This window comes from Coenobita brevimanus, chromosome 75 (genome assembly GCF_032717465.1).
Source record: "Coenobita brevimanus isolate Jiangsu-jjx chromosome 75, ASM3271746v2, whole genome shotgun sequence".
NCBI lineage: Eukaryota > Metazoa > Arthropoda > Malacostraca > Decapoda > Coenobitidae > Coenobita > Coenobita brevimanus.
Window position 1 is genome coordinate 11,734,678 of NC_137028.1, and position 12,421 is coordinate 11,747,098.

General features: G+C 43.5%; 1 protein-coding gene across 1 annotated transcript in view; it reads right to left on the reverse strand.

Annotated features, from left to right (window-relative positions):
• Hus1-like (Hus1-like checkpoint clamp component) overlaps positions 1-12,258 on the reverse strand; it is a 163,832-nt gene extending 151,574 nt beyond the window's left edge. The window contains exon 1 of the mRNA XM_080278839.1: positions 12,084-12,258. Coding sequence (XP_080134965.1) covers positions 12,084-12,258 — 175 coding nt within the window. The remainder of the gene's footprint in view (positions 1-12,083) is intronic.
• Between the last annotated feature and the right edge of the window lie 163 nt (positions 12,259-12,421).

Below are 12,421 nucleotides of genomic sequence, written 5' to 3' on the forward strand. Positions count from 1 at the left end.
CCCTATCAGGGGCTGGCCCAGTTACCTACCAAAATACATTATAATCACCAAAAAAATTATTGCAATTTAATTTTGTATTAATTTTTATATTAGTGTCTGAACACCCTGAACCCAGGGTAATTTTGGACACCTCCCTGGATAGTTTGGATGGCCACAGAAAACTGTTGGGAACAGCCTGTGTCACCTTTCATTCTTCCTTGACATCTATCTATCTATTAATCTATTGCCAGATGCCTCAATCCCGTAAGGGGTGGCCACAAACAAATCGCCTCCATGTCGTCCTGTCCCCCGCCATTTCATTGCCCTGCTCCCAGCTCACACCCCCCCCTCTCATAAACCTCGCCACTTTATCCCTCCATCTCATCCTTGGCCTCCCCCTCCCTCTCCCCACATCCACCTCACTCACATACACTCTCCTCATCAGTCTCTCAATCTCCATCCACTGTACATGGCCAAACCACCTCAATGTGTTTCTCCTAATGCTTCTTATCATATCCACATCCACACTACAACATTCCTTCACTTCCTCATTTGTCAGTCTGTCTCTCCATGTGACTCTATGTGCTCCTCTCAAATAACTCATTTCCACTGCTCTCACTCTTGACTTCTGTCCCTTCAACAAGGTCCAAGCCTCACCTCCATACGTTAGAGTCGGTATTACAATACTGTCGTGTAGTAGCTTTTTCACATCCATGCTCACTTCCCTGTTTCTTACCACTGCTTTCAAGGAACCAGCAACCTTTCTACCCTGCTGTACCCTTTCAAGCACTTCACCCTCTTATTTACTCATCACACTACCCAAGTACTTAAATGCACTCACATTTTCCATTTCCTCCTCATCTAACCTCACTATACATTCCTAGACATGCCTTGATTAATTCCAACACTTATGGAACTTAGAAAAAAAAACAGGAAAAAAAAAAAAAAAAAAAAAAAGGTTACAAAATCGTAAACAGGTTGAATTCGGACACAATTTTCAAATTTCTTTTTATCTGCTGCTCTTGTTTTATGGTCTAAGCTAGATATTAAGTACCCTATGGGTGGCTGGTCCAGTGAGCTATCAAGCTGTAACCAAGACAAAGATAGTGCCACAGTACAAACGTTATTTTATAATAATATACAATGAATGGATAAGAAATAGGGGCGTGGAAGAAGTTGAGAGGCGGATGAGAGAGTTATATGTAGAAAGAAAGAGAGAGGTGAAAAGATTAGTAAGAGAGAGTAAGAAGAGAGTGGATGAGGAATTTGGAAGGAATTTGAGTGTAAAGTGGAGGGAGTGAAAGAAAATGTTCTGGAAAGAGGTGAGGAGAGTAAGACAGGGTGGAAGTGAGGTTAGCAGGGGAGTGAAAGATAAAAATGGTAGATTACTAGTGGAGAAGGGAGAAAAAGTGAGCAGATGGAGAGAACACTTTAAGGAATTGTTGAACATACAGGATGGAAGTAATGCGAGTATAAGTGACTGGGGAGTGGCTGGGAGAAGGAGGGAGGTGAGAAGACAGGAAGAAATTAGTAGGATAGAAGTTGTGGAAGCAATGAAGAAAGTTAAATTGGGGAAAGCCCCAGGAATTGATGGAGTGTGTGGTGAAATACTGAAGCATGGGGGAGAGATAGTAGCAGAATGGATGTGGAAGATGTGCAGATTGGCCTGGGAGGAAGGTAGAGTCCCGGAGCATTGGAAGTCAGGTATAATTATTCCCTTGTACAAAGGAAAAGGGGTAAAAGATGTGTGTGGTAATCATAGGGGCATTTGTCTTCTTAGTATAATAGGAAAAGTGTATGGCAGCATACTTATTGACAGAGTTAGAGAAAGAACAGAGGAATTAGTTGGAGAAGAACAGGGAGGCTTTAGGAAGGGAAGAGGTTGTGTAGATCTGATATTCATTCTTAGATCTTTCGTGGAAAAGTTTCTAGAGAAGGGAAAGAAGTTGTATGCGGCTTTCATGGATTTGGAGAAAGCATATGACAGGGTGGATAGACAAGGATTGTGGAAAGTATTAAGAATATATAGAGTAGATGGAAAGTTGTTGAATGCCGTGAAGAGTATGTATGATGGTGCTAAGGCTGCAGTGCTTGTGGATGGTGAACTAAGTGAATTTTTCTCTTTGGAGGTTGGGTTGAAACAGGGATGTGACATGTCTCCATGGTTGTTCAATCTGTTCATGGATGGGGTAATAAAAGAGGTACAAGGTAGGGTAGTGGATGTTGGAGTGGCCCTGGTGAGAGAGGATAGTGTTTGGAAACTCCCTGTACTGTTGTTTGCAGATGATACTGTGTTGTTGAGTGAAGACGAAACGAAGCTGCAAGGCTTGGTGGATGAGTTTGGGAGAGTGTGTAAGAAACAGAATCTAAAGGTGAATGTAGGGAAGAGTAAAGTGATGGTCTTTGAGAGAGGTGAAGTCAGTGAATGTACAGCGAGGTTGGATGGTGAGGAATTGGAAAATGTGAGTACATTTATGTACTTGGGTAGTGTGATGAGTAAGGATGGAGCTTTGGAGGGTGAAGTGATTGAAAGGGTACAGCAGGGAAGAAAGGTTGCTGGTTCTTTGAAAGCAGTGATAAGAAACAGGGAAGTGAGCATGGAAGTGAAAAAGTTACTACATGACAGTATTGTGATACCAACTCTAACGTATGGAAGTGAAGCTTGGACGTTGTTGGAAGGACACAAGTCAAGAGTGAGAGCAGTGGAAATGAGTTATTTAAGAGGAGCCTGTGGAGTCACATGGAGAGACAGGCTGACAAATGAGGATATAAAGGAGCGTTGTGGTGTGGATGTGGATGTGATAGGAGGAGTTATGAGGAACACACTGAGGTGGTTTGGCCATGTGGAGAGGATGGAAGGTGATAGACTGACGAAGAGAGTGTATGTGAGTGAGGTGGAGGGGGGAAGAGGGATGGGGAGGCCATGGATGAGATGGAGGGATGGGGTGGAGATGTATATGAGAGAGGGGGGTGTGAGTTGGGAGCTGGGCAGTGAAATGGCGGGGGACAGGTTGACGTGGAGGCGATTTGTTTGTGGCCACCCCAAATGGGATTGAGGCGTCTGGCAATAGATAGATAGATTTATATGGATGTCCAAATTCATCCAAGGTTCCCCTCCTCCCCCCCCTCCCCCAAAAAATCATTAAATACTCAAGTAAACATACTAGATACTGCCGGTTTCTCTACTTTTATATTCATTTTACACATCAGCCTAAAAAATTTCATAGGTTAATTACTTACAGGTGCTCTAAATCATCCTTGCTAGAAAAAGTTTAACAGTTTAAGAAATTTTAAAGAAAAATACACTACATATCCATTTTTTTCCTATATTTAGACGTCACTGAGTAATAATGGTGGTAGGTGGTGGCAACCATCATCCACTCACTTGATCCAGTGCTGCATACTTCTTCCTCATCTTTATCAATCTTTTTCTGTCTCTTCTCATATTTTCTACCTTTCTCTTTCCATCCTGTCTCTCTTTGTTATTCTTCTTTCCACTTCAGGTGGCTCTACACTAAGTGGCATGCCTATTGGTTTCCTGTAACCTAAGAAACCATTCACATGGCCGAGTGGTAACCACATACAGTAGTCCACCTTATCCACGTGGGATACATTCCAAGACCCGTAGCGGATCCCTGAACCCGCGGATAGTATCGAATCCTATATGAACACTTAAAGGAAGAACTTTATGGCATCTCTTTATATATCTGGAATGAGAGCATCACTACTCTTGCACTGTGGGGCCACTATTAAGTAAAATAAGGGTTAGTGCAATATCATAACTGTCAATCTAATAACTGGGATGGCTACTATGTGACTACCAGGCAGGTAGCACATGCATTATCTTTGTACGCATGTAAAAAGACGAGCTCATCATTCCTTGTTATTTTTGGTCATATTCATAGCAAACTACTGTTCAGTAGTCATGAATAGCAAACTTCTCTGTGTTTAATAAATACAGAATGAAAAGCTCATTCACTGTGACATCCAGTTTATTGTGGTGGACTGCCGCACTGTCATAATGTATGGAAAGGTGTGGGGAGGTTGCTATGGTAACCATGCAAGCGCCTCACCTGCCAAACAAAGACAGTGTTCTTCGTCAGGGGTGCAACAAGGAATTTTCTGGGGGGGGGGGCCTTTGCCAGTTTTTCATGTTTTGCTGTTATTGCAATAAATATATATACAGCAAATTTTTAAAGGACCCAGAGAGATAAGAGGGGAGCCCAGCCCCCCCCCCCCGGTGCACCCTTGTTCTTCGTAGACATCTTTGTAATTTATGAATCGTTTTATTTTCACGTTAGTACTGAAAATTACCATTTTAGAATCTGTTAAAGCAAAATTAGTCAATACAGTAATCATCAGCGATGAAATCTTTGGATAAATTACAAACAAAACTGTGTTCTGTGACAAAAGGTGGCTGGCAGTGCACTGTGTAGTTGAGCACCCACACCTTGCCCTGGGTAAGGTTAGGCCAGGTCTGCTGAAGACTTCACTAACCCTCTGCAACAGATAAAATAACAGTACTGTACATCCCAGGTGGGATGGAACAGAACGGCACAAGATTTCATCATCTATCTATTCTATCTATTGCCAGACGCCTCAATCCGGTTTGGGGTGGCCACAAACAAATCGCCTCCAAGTCGCCCTGTCCCCCGCCATTTCATCATGCTACTCAAAATGGCGTGCAATTTAAAACTTATGAATTGTTTATTTCTGGAATTCTGCATTTAATATTTTTGGACCATGGTTGACTGCAGGTAGCTGAAACCATGGACAGCGGTTCTCCAGGTAAGCGGGGCCCACTGTGACCAAATTACAGCGTGAAAAGGAGCATATTAAGGTGCCCCTGCTAACTGGGTGGGGACACAAATGTTGCATTCATCCTGGAACCAAACCTCCACATTTTTCCCCATGCCTCATTGTGACAAGCTGCTGTCAGCTGTGAGTGAACATAGGTTCACTGCACAGGATGACCCTGCAGGAGCAGTTGCTTGCATTTGGTTGATAGGTTGGCTCAGCTAGACAGACCAGGATTTATCAAGAACACCAACAACTCTCTCTTGCTAAGTTATGGTACCATAGGGGATAATAATTCTCACTCTCTCTCTCTCTCTCTCTAGCTCTCTCTCCCTCTCATCACATCTAAATACTATAAGAGAAAGCAATGGAGAGAAAATACTGTAAAACCTCGATAAATCGACCTTGCAGATGGCGGCATATCCGGTACAGGCAAGTCCCGGTTAACAAGCAACCACTTAGTGAGAATTCACTAATACGAGGTTTTGGAATTTGCACCACCGCCTGTTTAACCCCTACACCGCGGGCATGTTTACCAATGTTTTGCGTGTGCCGCGGGGTTATTCGGGCTCCGACAGACTCTCAAAAAATATTTGCCAAAAATCAGTTATTAGTCCTAGAATATTAAAATTACATATGCTTATGGCACATACCTTCAGCTTTCTCCTGGAATGATTGTTGAGCCTTCGTCGGTTACCGTAGGACTTGTGGAGACCTCTAAAGTTGGGTAATGAAGTCTCCACTTTACACTTCCCGACAACCCGTAATATGATTACCACAGCCAGATATTAACACTATCAACACTACTCTATGATTTTCAAGTAGTTTGGGATCCATACTCCAAAAAAAAACCCACTGTGAAAGCAATGAAAATTACGAGTGCGTCTGAACGTCGCACTTGCGCTAGTTCGCTCTTGGTACTCTGTCATTTATTATTCATAAAACCCCTCACACTTTATATTTCTATTACTATATAACACTTATATATATCTACAGTCTTTATCCATAAGTTTCCTTCAGTAGTATTAGTTTATTGTCACTGCAGGGGTTCAATTTCTTTCAGTAAAATACGTAGCATTCACTTTCTCGTCCTGTATACTAGCATTGAGAGTGAATGTCACTTTCACCTTCACTCTCATAACTCATAGTATTCATACATGCTAGAGTGAAACTTTCACTTTCATTACTCCTAGGGTATATACTCGTATTCTTATAATACTACTCATTTACATTTCTATTTACGTTCTCTATTTTATTTACATTATTTACATTTCTATTTTATTTACATTGTGTTATGCACTATCACTTGAAGTAACTTATAAAACTATTTTCCACTGTTCATGTATATTTACATTCATTACTTTCACTTGCTGTTTACACATTATTTACAATTCCACTTGCACTGTTTTACTCAATAGAAAGATCGTAGTCACTCTTTTATCAATTGTCAGCCCTTTACCGCTTTCCACACGAGGTTTAGTAGAGGGTAAAGGTCACAGGGCCCTTTGCATGGGGGTGAAAAGTCCCTGAAGTTAGCAAGAGCGAACAGACGTACCCCCACACTGGAAGATGAGAGTGAACTGATAAGGGTGGGCCGGGGTGGAGGCCTACCTAGGGAAATCAGTACTGCCAACATTTAGCCTCTTGACACAGCTAATATTAGAAGTGAAATGATTGGCAGGAAATCTAGACAATACATTATAAATTAGGTAGTTCCAGGTGAATGTAAATATCACTTAGGCTTCTCCCTTCCCTCCTTATATGTACAGTATATTTATTACGAAAATAGATTATACGGCATATTTCAAGGGGAAATAAACAGCGAAAATTAGCGAACGAGTGCACGTGAGGTGTTGTCAGGTGATAATTAGCCAATTCCAGGTGTATGGCACTCTCACTTACCTTATTTCTTTCTTGTATATATTATTTGGTATAAGAATAAGGCATAGGACTTATTTCAATGGATGAAATCAGTGAAAAATTCCAGGGAAGATTTACTTAGCGTAGCACAGCCAGGCAGGCGAGAGGATAGGGTAATGGAGGGGGGGTAGGGAGGGGAGTCAAGAACGGGGAGAAATGGCTAAATTGTCAACAATGGATGGGAGTACAGATGAGATTAGGAGTGCTGACTAGTGTTGGACATTGGCAGTACTGATAGATGATACAAGCCCCCACGTGGAAGCCCGGGTGAATTCAAAATAACACAGAATCACAAAAGCGACGCCCCGCGGTATGATCCCTTGCTCCCAAGCGTCACAAAAGTGACACCCCGCGGTTAAGGGGTTAACAAGCAGGTAAAAATCCACAACTATGAGAATCGAGATGAGGGTTGCGCCACAGCTGTCTGCTGTGTGTACCTCGGCGGCTAGGAAACGAGTCCCATGCTAGCTTTGCGAGCCTCTTCCCGCCTTATTTTTGTGAACATTCTTCCAGCCAAGATTGCCCAGTTAAGGTCAGTCTTGAAGCGTGCTTTTTTTCTGTGCCCTCTCGTCTCCGTCATTGGAGGCAGAGGTGGATTAGTTAGGCCTTTGATTCTCCCACCAGCCTCCCATCACCGCACCCACTCAGGCCTCAGAGAGAGTGAAACGAGCCAGCCGAATGGTGGAAGAGCACAGCTGGCATGCGTCATGGAAGATACTCAAACCCATGTAAGACATCCAATTGCTTGCTGAATATGTTTTTCTTCCATTTTCTAATGCTGTTTGGTGTATTACCCTCTTGTATTAACCCCTTATTCCAGCTTAAAATGATCAGAAAGTCAGTTTTGGGGGAGGATGCTCAGAGGCCTTGTTCCCTAACCCTATTTTTCCCCTAAGTTCTTCACTTTGTTTAACTAGAATTCGGCTAACGAGCAAAATCCTTACTCCTAATTAGCTTGTAAGATCGGGACCCGCCTGCATGTAGGACTCAGACTAAGATACCCTGACTGTCACAAATTCATGAGATTGTGTTATTATGGGAGTGCGTTAGTGGACATTTGTGCTGGGAGGGGGTTGGTGATAGCCAATACCCTCTTCAGGCATAAAATGATCCACAGGTATACATGGCGAGTGATGAGAAGGGTGGGTGGTGAACTGAATGAAAGGAAGGCAATGATTGATTATGTGTGTGTGGATGAAAGGATGCGAAGATGTGTAAAGGATGCAAGAGTGTATAGAGGTTGGGGGAGTGGACTTTCTGACCACTACTTGGTGGTGGCCAGAATTAGGATGCAAGTAAGATGGAGGAATAGAAGAAGGGAAAGACGAGAGGAAGAAGTAGTTGCAAGGAGAGTGGAGAGGTTACAAGAGGATGAGAAAAAGGCAGAGTATAAGAGAGAAGTGGAGGAACGATTGGGCAAATATGAATTGGAGCAGATGGGAGACGTGGAAGGTGTGTGTAAGATATTTACAGAAGAAATACGTGCAGCATGTGATGTGGTGTGTGGAAGGAAGAGAAGATGGAGGGGGGTGCAAGGAACAGCGTGGTGGACTGAAGAGGTGAAACAGGCTGTGGCACAAAAGAAGAAAGCATACAATGAATGGATGAGAAATAGGGGCGTGGAAGAAGTTGAGAGGCGGACGAGAGAGTTATATGTGGAAAGAAAGAGAGAGGTGAAAAGATTAGTAAGAGAGAGTAAGAAGAGAGTGGATGAGGAATTTGGAAGGAATTTGAGTGTAAAGTGGAGGGACTGTAAGAAAATGTTCTGGAGAGAAGTGAAAAGAGTAAGACAGGGTGGAAGTGAAGTTAGCAGGGGAGTGAAAGATAAAAATGGTAGATTATTAGTGGAGAAGGGAGAAAAAGTGAGCAGATGGAGAGAACACTTTAAGGAATTGTTGAACATACAGGATGGAAGTAATGCGAGTATAAGTGGCTGGGGAATGGCTGGGAGAAGGAGGGAGGTGAGAAGACAGGAAGAAGTCAGTAGGATAGAAGTTGTGGAAGCAATGAAGAAAGTTAAATCTGGGAAAGCCCCAGGAATTGATGGAGAGTGTGGTGAAATGCTGAAGCATGGGGGAGAGATAGTAGTAGAATGGATGTGGAAGATGTGCAGATTAGCCTGGGAGGAAGGTAGAGTCCCGGAGGATTGGAAGTCAGGTATAATTATTCCCTTGTACAAAGGAAAAGGGGAAAAAGAAGTGTGTGGTAATCATAAGGGCATTTGTCTTCTTAGTATAATAGGAAAAGTGTATGGTAGGATACTTATAGACAGAGTTAGAGAAAGAACAGAGAAATTAGTTGGAGAAGAACAGGGAGGCTTTAGGAAGGGAAGAGGTTGTGTAGATCAGATATTCATTCTTAGATCTTTCGTGGAAAAGTTTCTAGAGAAGGGAAAGAAGTTGTATGCAGCTTTCATGGATTTGGAGAAAGCATATTACAGGGTGGATAGACAAGGATTGTGGAAAGTGTTAAGAATATATGGAGTAGATGGGAAGTTGTTGAATGCTGTGAAGAGTATGTATGATGGTGCGAAGGCTGCAGTGCGTGTGGATGGTGAACTAAGTGAATTTTTCTCTTTGAAAGTTGGTTTGAAACAGGGATGTGTCATGTCTCCATGGTTGTTCAATCTGTACATGGATGGGGTAATAAAAGAGGTACAAGGTAGGGTAGTGGATGTTGGAGTGGCCCTGGTGAGAGAGGATAGTGTTTGGAAACTCCCTGTACTGTTGTTTGCAGATGATACTGTGTTGTTGAGTGAAGACGAAGGGGAGCTGCAAGGCTTGGTGGATGAGTTTGAGAGAGTGTGTAAGAAACGGAACCTAAAGGTGAATGTAGGGAAGAGTAAAGTGATGGTCTTTGAGAGAGGTGAAGTTAATGAAAGTACAGCGAGGTTGGATGGTGAGGAATTGGAAAATGTGAGTACGTTTAAGTATTTGGGTAGTGTGATGAGTAAGGATGAAGGTTTGGAGGGTGAAGTGCTTGAAAGCTTACAGCAGGGAAGAAAGGTTGCTGGTTCCTTGAAAGCACTGATAAGAAACAGGGAAGTGAGCATGGAAGTGAAAAAGTTACTACATGACAGTATTGTGATACCAACTCTAACGTACGGAAGTGAAGCTTGGACATTGTTGGAAGGACACAAGTCAAGAGTGAGAGCAGTGGAAATGAGTTATTTAAGAGGAGCCTGTGGAGTCACATGGAGAGACAGGCTGATGAATGAGGATATAAAGGAGCGTTGTCGTGTGGATGTGGATGTGATAGGAAGCGTTATGAGGAACACACTGAGGTGGTTTGGCCATGTGGAGAGGATGGAGGGTGAAAGACTGACGAAGAGAGTGTATGTGAGTGAGGTGGAGGGGGGAAGAGGGAGGGGGAGGACGAGGATGAGATGGAGGGATCGGGTGGAGAGGTATATGAGAGAGGGGGGTGTGAGTTGGGAGCAGGGCAGTGAAATGGCGGGGGACAGGGCGACTTGGAGGCGATTTGTTTGTGGCCACCCCAAACGGGATTGAGGCGTCTGGCAATAGATAGATAGATAGTGTTATTATGGCAATTGGTGACAAATGAAAAATACTGAAACCCCATAGAACTTCGTTCTGTCAGTTAACCGCTTTCTTCCGCACTCAGATTTCAAACTCCCCCCCCCAAAAAAAAACATTCGTCATTGTATCATGAGTAAGTGGCTTTATGTATGGACAGTAATGGTTCACTAAGCAATATTTTTTATTTTGTTTTTTCGTTTCATTTTTGTTTCGTTTTTTAAAGACTCCAACATGCTTGCATGTGTCGGCCTTGGTCACCTAATGGCGGCTCTTCACGCTGCACGATCCATTGTAGCCTCCCTGTTCAGTCCCTTAACCTTAAGGTCACACTTAATGACCTTGTCCCATGTCTTTCTCGGTCTACCCCTCATAACCCCACCCCCAATATTACCACTTCTCACCTTTCCCACCCAATTATCACCCCCCTATCCTCTCCACATGCCCAAACCACCTCAATCTACCTCTCCTCATCACAACACCAATACACTTCAGTCCCATCCTACCTCTCAACTCTTCCATTGTAAACCCAGCCCCTCCAGTCCTTGGACGCAGGGACGCACTGCACATCCACCTAATCATTGTCATTTCTGTACGTCTGAGCCGGCGAATATCTTCCTCCTTCACTGCCCAGGTCTCACTACCATACAGCATTACACTCCTAACACATGCTGCATACAAAGACCCCTTAGCACGTAGGGAGAGTCCTCTCAATGTCAGGAGAGGCAAGAGCTCCCTGAACTTCTTCCAACCACTTCTCACCCTAGCCACAGAGCTAGCTCCAGCCCCACCTCCAGCACACAACATGTCTCCCAAATAACAAAACTCTTCCACACACTCAAGAGATTCACCAGCAAGTTCAATCCTTTCACGTCTGACACTCTCCACTTGCTCACCCCGACAAGCCGTGCACATAAAATCAGCATTATCTCGCAGTCTACGTCTGATACCACTACATCTCTTATGCACCCATTTATCACAAACACCGCACAAGATGGAATTACTTCCCACGTCCTTGTGGCAAACTGCACATGGCCACTCTCCCTCGTCTTTGACAGTACCGCCACCAACCCCAGATATCATCATTTTTGTTTTATCTGCATTTACCCTTAAACCCTTGAGCCCCATATCATCTCTCCACTTCCTAAACCTTTCTTCCACCTCCCTTTCGTTCTCTGCAATCAACACCAAATCATCAGCATACAACAACACCCACGGGAGTCCGTTTCTAAAGTAACATGAAAGGGCTTCAAGTACCATGATAAACAACATGGGACTCAAGACTGACCCCTGATGCACACCAACATTCATGGAAAACTCATCACTCAAATCTCCATTCACTCTTACCTGAGTGTGAGCACCCACATACATGGCCATAACCACCCTAACCAGCCACTCCTCCAAGCCAAGCTTTCTCATTGCCCACTTCATCACCTCTCTAGGGACTCTGTCAAAGGCCTTTTCCAAATCAACAAAAACAAAATAAAGATCCCTTCTCCTACCAATATATTTTTCCTGAAGCTGCCGAACAATGAATATGGCATCAGTGGTCCCCCTACCTGGCATAAACCCAAACTGCATCTCATCAATATTCACTCTTCTCTATTCATACCTTCTAAAACTCTCTCCATTACCTTCATTATCTGATCTAAAAGCTTTATACCTCTATAATTATCATTCCTTAGTATTGTCTCTCTGGCCGTTAAGCTAGGCCATGCCTACTTCCAGTGATCATGTACTGTATTGACTTGTGGCTGGGGTGAAAACATTAGTCAGTTGGTGCAGTGCTGCCACAGGAAGAGCATGTTGAGAACAGTGAAGAGAAGCAAGATCCGTCCTAGCGGCTACAACCTCTACAGTTGTATGACCCCTGTATCTCCCCATTGAATTGGTGATCGGCAATAGTGCGCACCGCAGCAGCCTGAGTAGCAGAGCCACCCAGTCTCTTCACAGCCATGACTCCATTTTCTCCACTGACCAGCATTTTCTTGCTGTGTTTTCTAGGCTTAACATTATTAGCTAGCATGATCAACTGCGTGAGTGATTACTCATTTAAGTTATCTTGTATAGTAAGAATTCACTTTGTTTGTAGTTAATAAATTTAGTGGTCTTTTCTTTGGGCTTTATTAACCCCTAGGCTGCTGAGAGCTCTGAGCTAAGTAACGCCCTGGTGCGGCTATTTTCCGTTA